General features: G+C 43.4%; 2 protein-coding genes across 26 annotated transcripts in view; both read left to right on the top strand.

Moving 5' to 3' along the window:
• Positions 1 to 3,784, top strand: part of DTNA (dystrobrevin alpha) — a 204,888-nt gene extending 201,104 nt beyond the window's left edge. For 12 of the 23 annotated variants that reach the window (XM_088675464.1, XM_088675454.1, XM_088675457.1 and 9 more), the window contains one exon: positions 54 to 3,784. In XM_088675464.1, coding sequence (XP_088531590.1) covers positions 54 to 263 — 210 coding nt within the window. In that variant the 3' untranslated portion in view covers positions 264 to 3,784. The remainder of the gene's footprint in view (positions 1 to 53) is intronic. The other 11 variants (XM_088675455.1, XM_088675456.1, XM_088675458.1 and 8 more) reach the window with 7 other exon arrangements.
• A 13,656-nt stretch (positions 3,785 to 17,440) lies between these two features.
• Positions 17,441 to 19,487, top strand: part of MAPRE2 (microtubule associated protein RP/EB family member 2) — a 91,976-nt gene continuing 89,929 nt past the window's right edge. The window contains exon 1 of one of the 3 annotated variants that reach the window (XM_035124853.3): positions 17,441 to 17,866. The gene's annotated coding sequence lies outside the window, so the exon portion shown is untranslated. Of the gene's footprint in view, positions 18,005 to 18,170; positions 18,329 to 19,487 lie in introns of those variants that run through there. The other 2 variants (XM_035124854.3, XM_088675473.1) reach the window with 2 other exon arrangements.

The raw sequence follows: 19,487 nt of genomic DNA on the forward strand, positions 1-19,487 counted from the left end.
GCACTGCCAATATGCATTATGCAAGCTTGACAGTATATTATATATATTGACAGGAAAGCTGCAGTCAAATGGACAATGAAAGTGACAGAAGAGAGGAGGAGGAGGAGGAGGAGGAGGAGGAGGAGGAGGAGGAGGAGGAGGAGGAGGAGGAGGAGGAGGAGGAGGAGGAGGAGGAGAGCTGCACTCAGATGGATGACAGAGAGACCCTGGCTGCCAGCTTCACAGAAGAAGCAGAACAACAACAACACATGCAGCCCCTCTGACATAAGATAACCAACTAGTTTTGAAGACTGTAGCACAGTATTTTTGTTCTACCAGTTGTAGTTTGTAGGTGTTTGTTTTGAAGAGAAAAAAAGACTTTTTATTTAAAGCTAACTTATTTCAGCTACATTCTATGTAACATGGCTCATTACTGGTGAAGAACACAGGCTGAAACAAAATGCCATTATTACAGTTAATGGCAGTACTAACAAAACACTTAAGCCCTTTGCACATAATGTTGAACCTCTTCAGTTTACAATGACAATATTAATACTGTTTATATTAGGAGTTTGATTTCTGAATAGTTTGAGATTTTAGAACACTTTCCTACACTGTACATTGTTTTTCCACAGAGGAAATTTTAAAAGCTACAAATGATGCATTTAACACTGAATGAATATACTCCTGAGTGTACATATTTATAGCCCAGACGCTAGACTATGGCTGCAATCCTCCACCCAGCTGTATTTTGCTGAATCCCACCAGTATCAGTGGGACTTCAATGCACATGTCCAGCTGCAGGATTGCAGCCTTAGATTGCAATTTGTTTTACAGTCTTTCTGCAAAAAAGAAAAAAGAAACGAAAAAAGACTTGTACAAAATGCACTAAGAAGTATCTCTATGATTTAGGGCTACTACATAACTTAGGAATGTTTTCTTTCAAAGTAATCTAACAAATCAGCCATAGAAGTTAGTGTAAATATTTTCTTTTCAAATAGATATCATATACAAAAGGCAACATTCAAATGATATAGAATCTAGTTTTTAAAATCAGCACAGATCTTCTTAAAACTGTGAACTATGTTTTGAAATACTCGTTGCTAAAGCTGTTTATAAACCACAGGTGCCATAAAATCCCTAAACTAACTCACGTTAACGTATAATCTTTCATAGTATTGTTTAATAGTTGTTTTAGAACTTTAGTAAGCATGTGTTCTTTCACATTTCTCCATCCTTCATATCCTGTTTGTTGAGGCCTTCAGCTTTAAATGTACAGGCTTTAAAAGTGCGCTTGCAACTATTTTATTTTATTTCTGAATGTGCATTGCCTTAGCCAGCCACCAGATGTTCTGCATGCATTCTTGGAAATGTGTAATGAGACTTTCTTTCAGGACTGAATGGGGATACTAAGTATATCTATGAAAAACTAACTTTATGTAGTTACAAAGGTGTCTCTTTGAGTAACACTTAACATCCTATTTCAACTATATAACAGGGAGGAGAGAGACCATTGGCCTTTGCATCCATCTGGATTATAAAAGGGGGGAGATTGCAATGAGATTTCCCAGCCATTGGTATGCATTGAGTTAGCTAGTAGCAACTCACACACCAATGATATTTTAGCTAGGAATAAAACATTAAGTAAACTGGAAATTTCTAGAGTTCCACTAAGGTTTTGAATACATGGCACAACAATTCTAATAGTGGATGTCAGTTTGGAAAAGGGTCAGTTTTATAAATCCCATGTTTCATGGAAACATCGTAGAAAATGTCCTATCATTAACCATAATAAAGCTTCTCCCAAAGAGCTACTATAGAGTTTGTCCAAATTAGAAGTTTAATCCCTCTTCTGATTCTACTGGAAATAAGGATTGGACAAACTTACTTGGATTAAAAATAGTTACTAGTACTTTTCACAGATGCATGAAATCATTGCTACCACTGGCCACCTTCCTTCTTGTGTATGTTTCAGCATTGTCTCTATGTAGTCAAATCACACGAGTCAGACAACTGCAGAATATAAAATATGTTTACATAGAGACACTCCCTAACCCAACATTTGCAATAAATAATCCTTACTCCATATCTGCCAACAGGTAGATACATCACAGGTTATACATAACCTGTGACCACTTACCTCTCCCATACCCTTCTCTCAGGAACCAGAACTCTACTAGTGCCTAGCACTCAGCAGATAAAACCACTACAGTGTTAAGAAATCTTGCTGACATGTCACTCAGGATTCCAGTCAGGTGTTTCCTGAAAAGAGACAAACTGGACCAGAACATAGCTCTGTCTGAATGACCCAAATCCAGTCGCATAATTGCAGTTGGGAGTAATAACCACGTTGCTTTAAAACACTTTATTTGCGCACCTATATTGCATGTAAGATCCATGCATGAGTCTTACATTTCAAGGTTTATTTAGCACTATTGCCGTCTTCATTCTCTCAGCCTGGTTTCAGCACATAACCACCAAGCAGTGCTCTAGGTGGCCCGTTATGCTCCAGAACTCCAAGATTAAGCACTTTTTAATTTGCCTCTCCACAAAGAAAAACCTCGTTTTACAATATTACCCAGCTCTTGAGCTGGTAGTGGCCCAGCAAGGACAGGTACTTCCACCAGTTTCTCTGCAGCATGTGTTGCGGAGGAAGCAAGGGGGCCACCATCCAACCAGCCTCCAAGGCCATCAGTCATTATAATGCATCTTTAAATAAAGAAGTACATGTGATAAAGTTCCACAGATGTTATTCTGTGACCAGACCACATTTTCAATTCCTGGATTTTATTTGTGCTGTTCAGGCCTCCATGAGTTGGATTTTATGTGTGGGTGGCCCATTCAAACATTATGCACAGTTGTGAGACAGATATGCCTAGAGGGTGACACTGGAAGGCATCACCTCCCACAAAACCGACACACATGCACATGTAGGAGAGTGGTCAGGTGAAAGTTTTGTCCCAAATGGGTCTATGTTTTAGCCCACTCAGTCCTCATCTATTTGTTAAACTTGGTTTGGATTGTGAACATTAAAGTTACAGAAAGGGTTGAACTGGCCTTTTCAAAAAAAAAAAATCTGGCCAGTTACCGCAGCCAAAAACTCCTGTTGTGGATTGTCAGTGGAAAGGTAGTTAAGAGAGTGGAATGAGAATGTGAAGAGGAAAATGATTCTTGAATGTTGAAAGAAAAGATGGAGAATAGATTCTCTGTAAGTAGTAATGTTAACTAAAAACTGCATTAAAAGGTGTGTGGCCTTTGTTGTGATAATATGTATTTTCTTATATGCATGAGACAAAATGTTGCATCATTATTTAGCACAGATGTCTGCCTTTACTTTAATCATCTTCTCCCATCTTTATTGGTTTCTTGGAATTGCTGTAGATATTTAATGTAAATACTGCAACCTCAGGTTGCAACAGTTAGGTTGGTTCAATTCAGTGAAAGGAGCCTTGAACAACGAGCACGCTGCTGTGTCCTGAGAAGAGAGGGCATCTTACTTGTGAACCAAAAATGTATGAAGAGTTACATCTTGAGGCTACTGTCTGATGTTTTTAACTACTGTTATTTCACACCAGTCCAGACAGACTCACACTACAAATTTTACATTGTTCATTGGTATTGTAAACAGAACTATTATTGTATGGGGTTTTTTGTATTGTTGTTAAGTATTGTTTTGTGTGTGCGTGCGTGTGTTCAAACCTACTGGGGACATGTTATATTTTGAAGTGATTAAACTATTTAATTGTGTGTCTATATTTTGGAATGGAATTATTTCTTCATTAAAAAAAATAATTTTTAAAAGTAATTCAAGAAGACTCTGTTTTGTTGTTTACACTGGCCCACAGGCTCACTTATAAATTTTATTTATAAAATGGTTTCTACCCTACCTTCCTATTTTAACATTGGGTGGTATTCCAACTAAGTTTTATTCAGAGTAGAACCATTAGAATCAATGGGTGTGACCAAGTTGGGTCCTTTAATTTCAGTGGCTCTACTCTGAGTTAAACTTAGTTGGATACCACTCATAATTATGTTACATTAGCCAAGAAAAAATAATTATGTTATGTTTGGCCAATTAAAAATAATCTCAAATATTTAAAATTACAATAACACAATTCAAAACCAAAGGGACAGCAGATAAAATTACTAACTGCAAGATGGTTGTTGGCATCTGTCTGCCTCAAGAGACAATGGAGTGCACCTCCAGGGTTAGAGTCAAACCGCTCCATTAGCAATACCAAAGTGACCTCCCAGGGACGCAAGCCTGGGCGGATGACAAGACAACCCTCCCCCCTCAGCATCACTGATATGGTCCAAAGGAAAGCAGAGCAATACATCTGACACCATCTTGGCTGCAGGAGTTGCCAGAAGGAGGCATACAAGACACCATCCAACCATCCTGGAAGTATGGGGTGTTAGGGGACAGGCAGTACCTCCGGTAGGGGACATGCCATGCTCTTTCTGGGGTAGTTTGTCCACCTTTGGTCTCCCACCCTGCACTCAGCTCTAACCTGTGGCTCCTAGAAGTTGTCACTATGTGACAGCAGCCATACTTCAGGAAATGGCTTCAACTGGCCAGTAACCTCATCATCTTCAGAGGTATCTGAAGAAGTGTGCATGCACACAAAAGCTCATACCAATAACAAACTTAATTGTTGTCTATCGTGCTACTGGAAGATTTTTTTTCATTTTTTTCAGTTACACCAAGTGAGGGTAGTTGATGGGTCTCAAACCCTCAGTGAACAGCAAGGTAAAGGTAAAGAACCCCTGACAGTTAAGTCCAGTCACGAATGACTGGGTTGCGGCGCTCATCTCGCTTTACTGGCCAAGGGATCCTACGTTTATCTGCAGACAGTTTTTTCGGGTCATGTGGCCAGCATGACTAAGCCGCTTCTGGCGAAACCAGAGCAGTGCACAGAAATGCCGTTTACCTTCCTGCCGGAGTGGTACCTATTTATCTACTTGCACTTTGATGTGTTTTCAAACTGCTAGGTTGGTTGATGAATCCCAAACCGGAATTAAGATTGCTGGGAGAAATATCAACAACCTCAGATATGCAGATGACACAACCTTGATGGCAGAAAGTGAGGAGGAATTAAAGAACCTTTCAATGCGGGTGAAAGAGGAGAGCGCAAAATATGGTCTGAAGTTTAACATCAAAAAAACTAAGATCATGGCCACTGGTCCCATCACCTCCTGGCAAATAGAAGGGGAATAAATGGAGGCAGTGAAAGATTTTACTTTATTGGGTTCCATGATCTCTGCAGATGGTGACAGCAGTCACGAAATTAAAAGACGCCTGCTTCTTGGGAGAAAACCAATGACAAACCTAGACAGCATCTTAAAAAGCAGAGACATCACCTTGCCAACAAAGGTCCGTATAGTTAAAGCTATGGTTTTCCCAGTAGTGATGTATGGAAGTGAGAGCTGGACCATAAAGAAGGCTGATCGCCGAAGAATTGATGCTTTTGAATTATGGTGCTGGAGGAGACTCTTGAGGGTCCCGTGGACTGCAAGAAGATCAAACCTATCCATTCTGAAGGAAATCAGCCCTGAGTGCTCACTGGAAGGATAGATCCTGAAGCTGAGGCTCCAATACTTTGGCCACCTCATGAGAAGAGAAGACTCCCTGGAAAAGACCCTGATGTTGGGAAAGATGGAGGGCACAAGGAGAAGGGGATGACAGAGGATGAAATGGTTGGACAGTGTTCTCGATGCCACCAACCTGAGTCTGATCAAACTGCGGGAGGCAGTGGAATACTGGAGTCCCTGGCATGCTCTGGTTCATGGGGTCACAAAGAGTCAGACACGACTGAACGACTAAACAACAGCAACAGGTTGGCAGGAGCTGGGACCGAACCACGGGAGCTCACCCCATTGCATGGATTCAAACTGCCGACCTTCCGATCGGCAAGCCCAAGTCTCAGTGGTTTACACCACAGTGCCACCCGCATCCCGAACAGCAAGGTAGCCAGAGATAATTATGCAGTTTTGGCAGTACAGTATTTAGAATCACCTCAGGAAAGGGACAGGGAACTCCAGGGGCAAGGAGTTCCGCAGTCTGGGCATCATGGCAGAGAAATACTGCAGGGAACAGCATGGATGATATTTTGTCTTGCTTGGTTATGAATTCAGTTTCATAGAAGTGGTGTGCTGGTAGTAATAATTCCACTCAGAGATGAGTTTTCTTTGAATTGCTATCTCCCCCATCCCTTTCCCCCTTGCTAAGGCTGCTGTGTCTTTAATAACTGCATGTTATTAAGGCTACAATTCTAGACTAGGAAGAAGCAACATTGAAAACAATGGGACTTACTTCCAAATGGCATTGTTAATTAACCAAATAGGCAGGAGCAAAGAAAATTATATTGTGGCTAAATTAGGTTTGCCATCAGGAACAGCTTGGAAACACCAGACTCTCTTTTGTGGGAACAAAGCAGTTCAAGGAGTAGGACACAGATTGGATGCAATTCTAGTTAATTGGGATAATCATTCAAGCCACGTAACACATGGATTCCTTTTTGGCTGAAAGCCACATGGGTATGTGGGGCTGAAGAAAAGAAAAAGGGAGGCCAATGTATCAGGTGTGATTTGAAAGAAAGCAGCAGCCGCTGCCAGAACAGGTAATTCTATCCCCCTGGGCGGAACCAGTGCAGGCCCCAAAGGCATCAAGGCCCAAGTCTGGTCCTGTTTCCAAGGCAGCGGTTCTGAGCAATGCCCTTTAGAACCTGGATAATTTTCTTCAATTTTAGAACATCAAAGGTAAAATGTTTCATTTTGTATGCATTGTAATTTTAAAGTCTTATTTCCATTCAAAGACCAAACAAATGATCACATATCCCCAAACTTCTGTGCTGACTGAAGAACCCTCACTGGGGTTGGAAAACAGAATAATTAACACTCAAGGGGACTCTGCTGTTTGGACATTCTCTCTGCAGTCCTTGAAAAAAAAGAAACTGGGGGAAAGCTGCTTATGGCCCGGAATGAGAGCTAGGTTTCAACAACAACTTTGCAGTAAGGCATGAATAATTTGGTTTCCTGGAATATGGATTAAAATGACATTGGGTTGGATCAAGTGTAGGGAAACTTGAACATCGTTCCCATTGAAATCAGTAAGATTTAAGCAATAATTCACTTGTCCCGTGAATTATTTCCCCTGATTTCAGTTAGACCACGTGGTTCAACTCACTTGGTCTGGATCTAACTCAAAAGTGATTGTTCTTCATGCTAAAACTCAATAGTTCATGTTATTTACATTTTATATAGGAAGGTATTGAATCCTTTATAGAAAGATGACTCACAAAACTCTATACAAATAAATGAAAGGGGCTTATTTCCAAGTAAATGTTATCAAGCCAGCCATGCTAATTTGTATGCTTACACTGAAATTCAGGCATGCAACATTCCCTTTCTTATGGGTGTGCTTAACTGAGAAAGAACTTGGAATGTGAAACTATCTAATCACCAACATGCAAATAATGGTGAGATATGCCCCCCCTCAGTAAGCAAGTGATTGCATTGTTTACCCTGTGCAGTTTCTGCTGAATCAGCTGAATAAACAAATTTAATAAGTCTGCTCTACTTCTGTTTACCTGATTACAGGTAGGTAGCCGTGTTGGTCTGGATCGAAGTAAAATAAAAAAATTCCTTCAGTAGCACCTTAAAGACCAACTAAGTTTTTATTTTGGTATGAGCTTTCGTGTGCATGCACACTTCTTCAGATACAGTGAAATGGAAGTTTCCAGGCACTTATGTAGAGAAGGGGTGGGGAGGGGTGGGGATGGGGAGGGGGGATCACTCAGAAGGGTGGTGGAAATGGGTGATTGACTGACTGATAGCTGTTGATGACCGCAAACGACTGCAAATGGTTTTGCATGAAAAAGCAAGGGTTGAGATGGCTGAAGATCGCTTATCATGTATAATGAGATAAGAACCCGATATCTCTGTTCAAACCAGGTCCCTCCATGGTTTTGAGCTTGGTGATAAGTTGCAATTCAGCAACTTCTCTTTCCAGTCTATTTCTGAAATTCTTTTGTAGTAAGACAGCTACTTTGAGATCTTGTATAGAATGTCCTGGGAGATTGAAGTGTTCTCCTACTGGTTTTTCTGTCTTCTGGTTCCTGATGTCAGATTTATGTCCATTTATCCTTTGGCGTAGGGTTTGGCCTGTTTGTCCAATATAGAGAGCTGAAGGGCACTGTTGGCATTTGATGGCATACACAATGTTAGAGGATGAGCAATTAAATAGTCCTGAGATGGTATGTTGGATGTTGTTGGGGCCAGTAATGGTGTTGTCTGGGTGTATGTGGCAGCAAAGTTGGCATCTGGGTTTATTGCAGGCTCTGGTACCAGTGTCCATGTTAAGTCTGGTGGTTGTATTATTGTGGGTGAGGAGTTGTTTAAGATTGGGTGGCTGTCTGTAGGCAATGAAAGGTCTTCCTCCCAGAGCTTGAGAAAGGGAGCGGTCATTGTCCAGGAGAGGCTGTAGATCTCTGATGATGCGTTGTACTGTTTTAGCTTGGGAGCTGTATGTGATGACTAGTGGTGTTCTGTTATTTTCTTTTTTGGGTCTGTCTTGCAGCAGGTTCTCTCTAGGTATCTGCCTGGCTCTGTTGATCTGTTGTTTAACTTCATCAGGTGGATATTTTAGTTCTAAAAAGGTTTGCTGTAGATCTCTTAGGTGAGATTCTCTGTCTGTAGAGTTGGAACAGATGCGGTTGTAACGTAAGGCCTGGCTGTATACGATAATAATAATAATAATAATAATAATAATAATAATAATAATAATAATAATAATTTATTATTTATACCCCGCCCATCTGGCCGGGTTCCCCCAGCCACTCTGGGCGGCTTCCAACAAAACAGAAATTCTAAAATACAGAGATCCATCAAACATTAAAATTCAGAAATCCATCAAACATTAAAAGCTTCCCTAAACAGGACGATGGATTGTTTGGTATGTTTGGGATGGTAGCTAGAAGCATGTAGATATGTTTGTCGGTCAGTTGGTTTTCTGTATAAGGTGGTGTCTATACGTCCATCCTGTATTTTTATAGTAGTGTCCAAAAAATGTATTTCTTGCATAGATTGGTTCATTGTTAGGTTGATGGTGGGGTGAAAGTCATTGAATGTCTGGTGGAAGGTTTCCAGGGTCTGTTGTCCATGTGTCCAGATAATAAAAATATCGTCAATGTATCGCAGGTACAGGAGAGGTTTGAGTGGGTAGGAGTTAAGGAAACGTTGTTCTAAATCTGCCATGAAGATGTTGGCATACTGTGGGGCCATGCGGGTGCCCATGGCTGTGCCGCTGGTTCTTATGTTTACCTGAGTTCTTATAGCTAGCTAGCCTCAATAGAGAAGATCTCCATAAGGGAAGGCTTTGCTTTCCTGATTGTACCATGTCTGGCACCTTTCCTGGGGTTCCTTGCAGATATAATGACAGGCGTTTTGTTAGTCTGGTAATAAAACAGGTTTGTACATAATCTGCATACAATAAATTTGGCTGCTCCTTCAAATAATTATTATGATGTAAACACACATGTTTCAATCTACCTTAGCTAGTAATGACTGCAATTTGCTCTAATGAGAGCTCCTTTCCCATCCAGGTGAAAATAGGATTCCCAATCTGTTTTGGTACCTCAGTGACAGACAAAGGATTGGGTGGCGCTGTGGGTTAAACCACAGAGCCTAGGGCTTGCTGATCAGAAGGTCAGTGGTTTGAATCCCCGCGACAGGGTGAGCTCCCATTGCTTGCTCCCTGCTCCTGCCAACCTAGCAGTTTGAAAGCACGTCAAAGTGCAAGTAGATAAATAGGTACTACTCCGGCAGGAAGGTAAACGGCATTTCCATGCACTGCTCTGGTTCACCAGAAGCGGCTTAGTCATGCTGACCACATGACCCGGAAGCTGTATGCCGGCTCCCTCGGCCAGTAAAGTGAGATGAGTGCCACAACCCCAGAGTCAGGGGTCCCTTTACCTTTACCACTATTCTGATGCAGATGGAAGGAGTGGAGGAGAGTAAGGGATGGACATTCAAATTACTTTCACAGAACTTGCAAGTGCATGAACAGCATTGGATACAGTTTGGCCCCAAGGTCAATGGAAAGAAATGGGATTTGTGACAGACTAGTGCCATTGGTTACAACAGGAATTAGAAATGACTAGTGTTAGCTGGATTGGAACTTGACATGTTCATTTATTCCCAAATGCATTTTTATTTTATTTTATTTTTATTTTAAATATTTGTATGGCAGCCTTGCTATAAATTCCAGGGAGAGAATTATAGACTATGCTAGGTAAAGGTAAAAGTAAAGGTACCCCTGACCATTAGGTCCAGTTGCGGACGACTCTGGGGTTGTGACGCTCATCTCGCTCTATAGGCTGAAGGAGCCGGTGTTTGTCCGCAGGCAGCTTCCGGGTCATGTGGCCTGCATGACTAACCCACTTATTGCGAACAAGAGCAGTGAACGCTGTTTACCTTCCTGCCAGAGCGGTACCTATTTATCTATTTGCACTTTGACATGCTTTCAAACTTCTAGGTGGGCAGGAGTTGGGACCGCGCAATGGGAGCTCAACCCGTCGCAAGGATTCAAACCGCTGACCTTCCAATCGGCAAGCCCTAGGCTCTGTGGTTTAGACCATGGCGCCACCCACGTCCCTATGCTATGAACATGCTATGACTATGCTAGAACAATAATTAAATTAATTTTTAAATGCAGCAATCCACACTAGAAAAAACCCTAAAAAGCTAAGTATTCAGATCAGCAAATGCTTGGCTAGATAAGTAGATCTTTAACAGATACCAAAACACTAGTAACAGCACCTGTCATACTACAGCAGGAATTCCAAAGGTTGGGCACCACAACACAAAAGTACCACCTCCTGTGTGGACAATGGAACAACCAGGTGGGCCTGGTCTGTGCATCTCAGTGGATGCCACAATCGTGAATGAGATAAGCAAATGGTCACCTCCTAAGCACTGGCAGAGGAAGAGGAGTGCGGGGGGGGGGGCGCACCACCCCGGCAGCGCGATCTTGGTGTGGTGCCATCACAGCTGCCCCCTGCCCACGCTGGGCACCATGCCCCTGCAGGCAGCGTGCCACACCCCTGGGACACGCGCCACACCCCTGCAGGCGGTGCACCATGCCCCCGGGACGCACCAGCCCTGCCTGCTCTCCGCCCCGCCCCCCCGGTGCCGGAGCATGAAGCTCCGCCACTGCTCCTAAGCCCAACATTCCAAAGATGAGAAGCTACAGAGGTGTGCAACTGTAATATTTGCAAGAAAAGTCTCAAAGTCTTGATAAAGTGAAATAAAATCTATCTTATGTTTTAAACAATATATTGTTTCCTCTCCTCTTCCTGATAGTAAACAAAAAAAATTGACAAGCACTGATTTGTGGGTTTTTTTGAATTTGGCTTTAAACTGGAGCTTTGAACTGCTCCATTTGTTACATGTGATGCACCCACAAAGAGGTTACTGTTTAATGAGGCAATTCTGTACAGTTTTCTTCCATTTCCTCCCATCCCCCCCAGCAGTAACAGATGTTTTTTTCCAGTTTAGTTTAGGAAATGGGTTCCTTTATTTGATCCATGTTTCTCTTCATTTTCAATCTGCAGTTCAGCAGGCACCAGGGAAGACTATAATAATTAGAAAGCTTTATCAAGGAATAACTTGAGAATTAATAAAGCAGATTTTAAAGGGCATTTTAAAAAGATGAATCCAGTGTGTTTTGCTTCATAGAACAATTCAAAATTGTTTGTTTGAAGTAAACTGTAAATTAGTTTATGATCTTATGTCTTGATTATATTGTTAGCTTTAACTACATGTTTACCTATCTGTTGTTGTTTATTTTATGCCATATCCCACTCTGGTACCTGAACCGACAAAGGGTATGCTACCAGCCTCTTAAATGAGTAAATAGAGATAAAACCATTGCTGCTTTCCCTTGCTGATTTTATATGATCAGCATAACACACAAGTGGGTATAGTTGCTCTTGATATAGTTTAGGCCTCCTAACCTCAGAGGACTGAACCTATTTAAGTACAGTCAAACCTGGGTTGTTGAATGTAATATGTTCCAGAAGTTTGTTCGGCTTCCAAGACATCTGACAACCAAATTGCGGCTTCCGATTGGTTGCAAGAGCTTCCTGCACTCAGCGGAAGCCACGTCAGATGTTTGGCTTCTGGAAAACATTCAAAAACTGGAACATTTACTTCTGGGTTTTCGGTGTTCGCGAGCCAAATCGTTCAAAAAATGGAGCCATTCGGGAGCCGAGGTTTGACTGTATATACACTTTAACAACAACGCTTCACAAAACATATGATTTACAAATTGCCCTGGATAACATGATACCCAGTTCTAATGCACTGTTAATATACCCCAAAACTCCAGAGTTTTAACTTTTTTTTCCTTTTACCTGTTTTTGTTATTTATGCCTTTGATACTGTTGTATAACTTTCCCATATAAATAACAGGCTATTTTTTTAAGTTTGCCTTTTATTATTAATCATTGCAGAAACACACATGCCCACACAACCAACCCCCAAAGATAGGGAGCATTATTATACCTGTAATAATACTATTTGTATGTTACTGTATTATTATACCTGTGTCACAGATGGAATCACATTTATGGCTGAAGTGAAAAATGCACTGGAGACTTTGCAGCTAATAACTCATTTTCTTAACATAGGTTTGAGAGACCTGTAGCCCTCCATATGTTGTTGGACTACAAGTTCCATCATCCCTGATTGTCGAATATGCTGACTGGGGCTGATTTGAGTTGGGATTCAACAACCTCTGCAAGGCCAAGTTTCTTTATGCAGAGTGCACTTGGGAATCCTGCAGCCCTACAGTAGGTTCTCAGCCACTTCATTTATAGATTTATTTATCTGTTGTTGTTTTAGTATTCACATAAAACATCACAAGGCTGTATACAGACTAGAAACACAGTATTACAGTTATAAAAAAGCCAAACAAATCAGTAAGAGCTTGCTGCCAAAGTATCTCAAGTTTGAAAGGCTTGTCTGAATGAATAATACTGTTTTTAGGAGATACCTAAAAACTAGCAAGTACGGCTCCTGCCAAACCTCTATTGGCAAGCATACCACAGTAAGGGCTTGGTCCCTGGTAAAGGCCATCCTAAACTTGGGGCATGCGGGAATACCAAAATGGGGGGGAGGGAGAGAAGGAGCATGGAAGAGGGGAAGGGGAAGAACTAAAGCAGATGGAGATGGAAGGGTGAGGAGAACTCTGACAAGAGTGACCTGTTCTTCCCTCTGTAGTCTGTTGGATAAGGGAGAGCTAAAAGGGGATGGCAGAAACTAAGAGAAAGAAGAGTAGCTCTGCCTGCTTTTAACTCTGCCCCCCCCCCAACTGTTGGCATGTGGCCCCTGAAAAATTACTCTCGAGATTTTCAACAGGAAATAAAAGTTTCCCCATTTTTAAGCTAATGGAAGCAGATAAAAGCTCTAATTAACAAAACTGCAAGCCTGGTAACCATGCAGGGCTGCAGGGCTTTCAGGATATTATTTTTGTATTCCACTTATAGTCTCCCCCCCCCCAAAAAAATTAATTTCTCATCTTCTGGTTCTTTCAGTACTGATTTAGGGAGTTCTCAGGCAGTGGTGCTATGAGTGCAAGACTTTGGGGCAAGGGTCCAAGGCCTCACCCAGCAAAGTGAGCAGGAACCTCCCCAAACACAGCAGGGGTAGATTAGCATCTAAAGAGTGAGCCCCCTCCCCTTAAGACCACTTAGCACAGGGTCTAAAACAGGCATCCCCAAACTTCGGCCCTCCAGATGTTTTGGACTACAATTCCCATCTTCCCTGACCACTGGTCCTGTTAGCTAGGGATCATGGGAGTTGTAGGCCAAAACATCTGGAGGGCCGCAGTTTGAGGATGCCTGGTCTAAAACTACCCAACTGCACTGCAGTCTCAGAACAATCTGCTGAATGGCAGCAGAGAACTTCATGTGAGAGAGCAATCCCATTTTTTGAAGGGGACTTCTGAGTTCAGTGGAAAGCAAAATAGTCCCTTTTTCAGGTGCTGCGCTGGATCCATCTACCTAATAGCTATTTTCAAATATTTGGAGCAGCCAACTAGTTATCTTTCTCAATGTTGATAGAATATGCAAAGAACAGAGCATCAGTGAAGGAAAATGTTGCAGTTGTCACCCTAGATCCAAGAAGCTTGTGTATTTGATTGACAAGCATTAAATCCATATTCCTCCAGGCAATTATTAAAGGAATTGAGATGAAACCACCGAACGATGTATTTCATTGCTATGCTTCTATCCAGCTTTTCAGTTTACTATCCTTGCACTTGTAAACATGGTGCTAACAACATTAATGATGGAGATTGAGGCTTTTACCAACTTAGCAAAAAAACAGCTCTAACCACAGAGACCAGCTTTTTTTAAACAAAAAAACAAAAAACTTGGAACATTATACTACATGCATGAGAAAGCATGAACAATGCTGCAAGTGTTAGCTACTTATGCTGCTGACATTATATTAATATTCATGCTTATTATTATGGGAACTAACAGCTTAGAGGACTGAAAGGTTTTTTATCTTTCTTCAGGCATGTGTCATCTGCCTTTTGCTATTTTGGAAAACTTGCCTGGTGTTTGACATTAAATCATACCCATGCTACAGAAAGTAGCTCATTTGTGAACCTGGGTATTCACTTATATAAAATATGAAGGAATATTTAGCAATCCCTTATTATAGTGGCATTATTATATACATGGGGTGCCATAATAGATGTGCTGTTAATATCTGCATATTTTTCAAGCTCATGAAGAGTAAAATTCCTTTTTAAAAAGAGCTACATGCATTTTTTTAAAGGCAAATAAAACATAGTACTATATCCACTTTTCCTGTTTGTTCTATATTTATTATTCCTGTTTATTTACTGGTATTTCATTTCATTTCATTAGGGGAAGAAACAAAATGGGCATCTTGCTGTCAGGACACAGAATTTTCTATAACCCTGCTCCTATCCACAGCTGAGCCTTATACCATAACTAGGGATGGAGGAGTAATTTGAGTCAGTTCACATTTAAAGGCAAACCTACTAAACCTGCACTTTTTTAAACAGTTCATAAACCAAAACACAGATATCCTTCGAAATATACATTTCCCTGAATTTTGCAATGCAGTTTTCTAGCCAAGGAATGTCTACAAAAATGAATTTACTGAAGTGTACATATAAATGCACATCTCTCACACACAAACCATTGATCGCAGCAGTACTTTTTCTGGGAGTACTCAAGGGTACAGAATGTCAACACCTTTTTTCCCCAAACGTTAAAAGTGTGACACTTGCTGTAACAACTTCATGGTGAATACCACCTTTTTTTTCTTTAAAAAAGCACCCTGCATTGCAGTCTATATTATCAGATGCTCCTCGTGGGCTGAATAGCAGCAGCAGTTCAGTCAGGCTGGCTTTTGTTGTTTATCTGACCAAGTTGCTTTGACCTTGCCGGCCAGCCTAGAGATCAGATGCCCTGGAGCTCCAGGCAAGTGGAGACAGCTCAGTCAGACTGCCCTTTGCAGCGGTGATGGGATCTTTAACCTTACCAGACCCAATTATCCTGAACAAAGCCAGCAGTGTGTTGCCTGCTAAACACCACCCCAGATATTGAGTAGTAAAGACACAACACTGGATTTCCATTCACCTGACCAAACAAGAGAAGTTCCAAACTGCATTTTAATATAACTTGTAAAATAATTGCAACATTGACAGGTTGTGAAGCATGATAAAGAGATGGTAAAACATGAGCAAACAGAAATGAGATTAAATCAGAAGTGTGTCTAATTGACAGCTCATAAGGGGGGAGTAGGTTACAAGATTACAAATAAGAATTATAAATAATAATATATGAAACCAGTAAATAATCATTGGCAATTCAATATATCCTCTCCGTCCTATCAAGGACTGCAGCTTTAGTTTGCTAAATTGTAACGAAGTGTTATTTAAGGGTTGTCATTTTACAATCAAGCAGTACCTATAGTTTATGAAAGAAACTAGTCCCACAATCACGATGATAGAAGAAGAGGGGGAGGGGGAGGAGTTTGGATTTAATATCCATGATAACTATCACACAGGTTGGCAAATATAAGTACCCATTGACAGAGTGACAGGAACTCAAGAGGCAATGAAATGAAATGTTTTTTCAATATTATTACATATGTACGCATATGGGTATAAGCGGACTGAATACAAAATACAAACATGTATTCTCCAAGCTATGGCCATTATTGTCTCACAGGTCCCTGTGGCTTTGTCTTTTGATACTCTTGGCCATGGTAAGAGTCTTGCCCATGTTTGCTTCCAATCACTTTAGCAGCTGGTAAACCGATTATGTTTGTGATCTTTTGGTAGTGCACACTGTGGTTGGCTTTTGTCATGCTAGTGCAACCACCCCAAGAAAACCAGCACCAGAAACTGAATACTGTGGATGGAAGCATATGTGCAATATGACCAGTTTTTCCACAGGCTGAAATAGCTCAGTGCTACCTACAGCTGCCAACCTAGCAGTTCGAAATCACATCAAAGTGCAAGTAGATAAACAGGTCCAGCAGGAAGGTAAATGGCCTTTCCGTGCACTGCTCTGGTTTGCCAGAAGCAGCTTACTCATGCTGGCCAAATGACCCGGAAGCTGTACGCCGGCTCCCTCGGCCAGTAAAGCGAGATGAGCACCACAACCCCAGAGTCGTCCGCAACTGGACCTAATGGTCAGGGGTCCCTTTACCTTTACCTACAGCTGCCACATGCTGAAGTGGCCACAGTGACGGACGGTACAGTGTACTGGTAAGTCTTACACTGATGGCAAATTTCCTCTTTTCCATTAGGATTTGCAAAATGACACTCCCAGAAAATTAGACAAGAAATACGTGTGTTAATTCATTGTCCTTTAATCAACTAGTCACAGTAGCAGCCGGAGGAGCAGGGTGCGGCAACATGGCTTCCCCGGCTTCCCAGTGTTGACGTTGCTGCCAGTAACTGAGAGGGGGAGAGGCAAGGTGGCAGGAAGAGTGGCAGAACGTGGGCATGTGGCAAAAGCACTGGACTGGCTGGCTCTGCCATTGCACTGACCTCGCTGCCACCTTGCCCCTCCCCTGATCCATGTTTACTCCTTGTCCAGTTTAACAGATGGCAGGGCTGGTTATGTGTGCAATCTTCTGATAGCAGTGCATTAAGTTTGGCAACCAGCAATGGCCTCGGTCAAGGGAGCTGGAGTCCAATAACACCTGCAGCCAACCACAGGTTCCCCCTTTCTGTGAGACACCAGATTATCAGGTCCTTGACTAGAGAGGCAGGGCAACCTCTGCATAGACAAGGGACCTCCTGCACATAGAGACTTGAAAGTTACCATTTCGCAGCTGCTGAAAGGCAGAGCATCTCCTAAGGAGCAGAGTGACACAGGAAGTGCTCCTTTGTGCTGCTGCTGGAGCAGCTGGAGCAGCAGGGCTGTGGATGCTGCTGCTGTTACTGGAGGTGACCTGAGCTCACCGAGGCGATGACTGAGCAGGCAGGAAGACAAGGAAGGCGCGAGGCGTTGGTCGCCGGCGTGACAGAGAGAAGTCTCCCGCCTCCCCCGGCAGCCCCACACAGACGCGTGACACACTCCGCCTCTGGGCTGGGCTCTCGCGGTTGGCTCCAGTCCCTCTTCCCTTTTTCGCCCGCCTCTCCCTCGCGGCACGCCAGGACCGCCCCTCCCTGGAGTAGCCCGCCTCGCCCGCCCGGCTTCATTCACGTGGCTCTCGGGGTGGAGCGGCAGCCGAAGCGGAGACCGAGGAGGGTGGGGAAAACAAAAGGCAGCTGTCAAAGGAGGAGAGCGGCGCGTTTGGCGGCACCGGCGGCCCAGCCCGGCAGGAGCAGGTGAGTGACGTGCCGCGTGAAGAGGAGAAGGTGGTGGTGGTGGCGGCGGCGGCGGCGGCGGCGGCGGCGTTGGCGGCGTTTCTCTCCCCTCACCTCAGCGCGCGCCTCAGACTTAGTTTCCCGCAGAGCAGCCCGCCGGTAGGTAGCTGGCGGCTGGCTCCAGGTTGGGTTCGACGTTTGCCTGGTGCGAGGGAACGGGTCTCGCTCTTCCCCAGGCTGCCTGGGCGAGGGGGGAACTCGGGGCTGCCACGCTGGCAGGAGCGACGAGCGGCGCTCTGAGGGGCTTTCCACAGAGCCGAGGCGCGCGCTTTCCGCGGTGGGCAGGGGCGTCATTGCGCGGCTGAAGTGAAGCTCGGGAGGAAGGGGAGAGAGGAGTTGTTTTTGGTCTGCGTGGGAAGGAGAGGAAGGAGAGAGGGAGACACTCGCCATGAAGCGCCAGGAGATTGGCAAGAGGCAGCCGAGGTACAAAGAAGCCCTGTTTGCCGAGGAGGGAAGTCTCTGCCAGCCCCAGGAGGAGCCTCTCTAAACAAAGCTGCCAGGGCTGGGGATGAAACCCGCGGCACTCCCCCCCCCCCGCCTTGGGTTGCCAACTTGAGGTTTAAAAAAAACAGGCCAATGGGCAGAGCCAGGATGGGCTAGTGGGCGGAGCTCCGTGAAGTTTTGACAGGTCAGGGGCTTTGCTTGGCAGGTTTCAGTGGAGGAGCTCAAGGTGGACTAGTGGATTGGGAGGTGGCCTCAATAGCAGAAGAAATGGCACCACCGCTTGAATCATCTAAGGCTGCGGTCCTAACGCTGCATCCCTGGAAGGAAGCCTCACTGAATTCATTGAGGCTTCAGAGTAGACATAGTGAACACCTGCTTCCCAAACACTGGCAAGCACACTGGATAGGCAAGTGTGCAAATACTTTCCAGATGGCAGCAACCCTACCTGTTCCTTTAGAAATAGGTGTTTCCTTGTTGGGAGGGGCTGGATTGCTTGGTGTAGGAATTGAAGTAGTTGAAGCATTGGTCTTGAACTTGCCAGACATGCAACTGAAATGTTAGCTATTGAGGGCATTCTATGTTTTAACACAGAGCAGTTACTTTCAAACTTTTTAAACTCAAGCTCCATCAAAATTTAGCTGACTTTCCTACCTCAGTCTTAGCCAATCTTTTGGCAACACGCAGGGCCCTCCTACATACGCACAGCTATATGTAAGCATTGCTGTGTGCCCAGAGATCTATGGGCAGGGGCCCTAAGCCAATGCTGTATTGGAACTGCGTGTGACATTGGTTGTGTGTTTAAACGAACAAGCTTACTTAATCTTGTCACTTCTATATTGGGGAGGAAAACAGCTGCAGATGCCCCATAGAATTATAGAACTGGGAGGGACCACAATGTGCTCTTGATTTGTATCATGGTCCAACACAAATTTTCTGCTGCAAACCACTTCTCTGAAATGAGTACTCTTGGGGCCAAATAGCAGGCAGGCAGGGAGGTGGCCATTTTCAGCAGAAAATTGGTCTGGGACTCTGACCCCGGCCAGGTGCATGTTCTGGATCTGGGGGCCATCACTGCTTTTTCTACAAAGTAAAAACTTCCAGGCGAAGAATGTTTGTTTAAACTTTGGCCCTCAGACTC

Source organism: Zootoca vivipara, chromosome 8, assembly GCF_965207765.1.
Source record: "Zootoca vivipara chromosome 8, rZooViv2.hap1.1, whole genome shotgun sequence".
Taxonomy (NCBI): domain Eukaryota; kingdom Metazoa; phylum Chordata; class Lepidosauria; order Squamata; family Lacertidae; genus Zootoca; species Zootoca vivipara.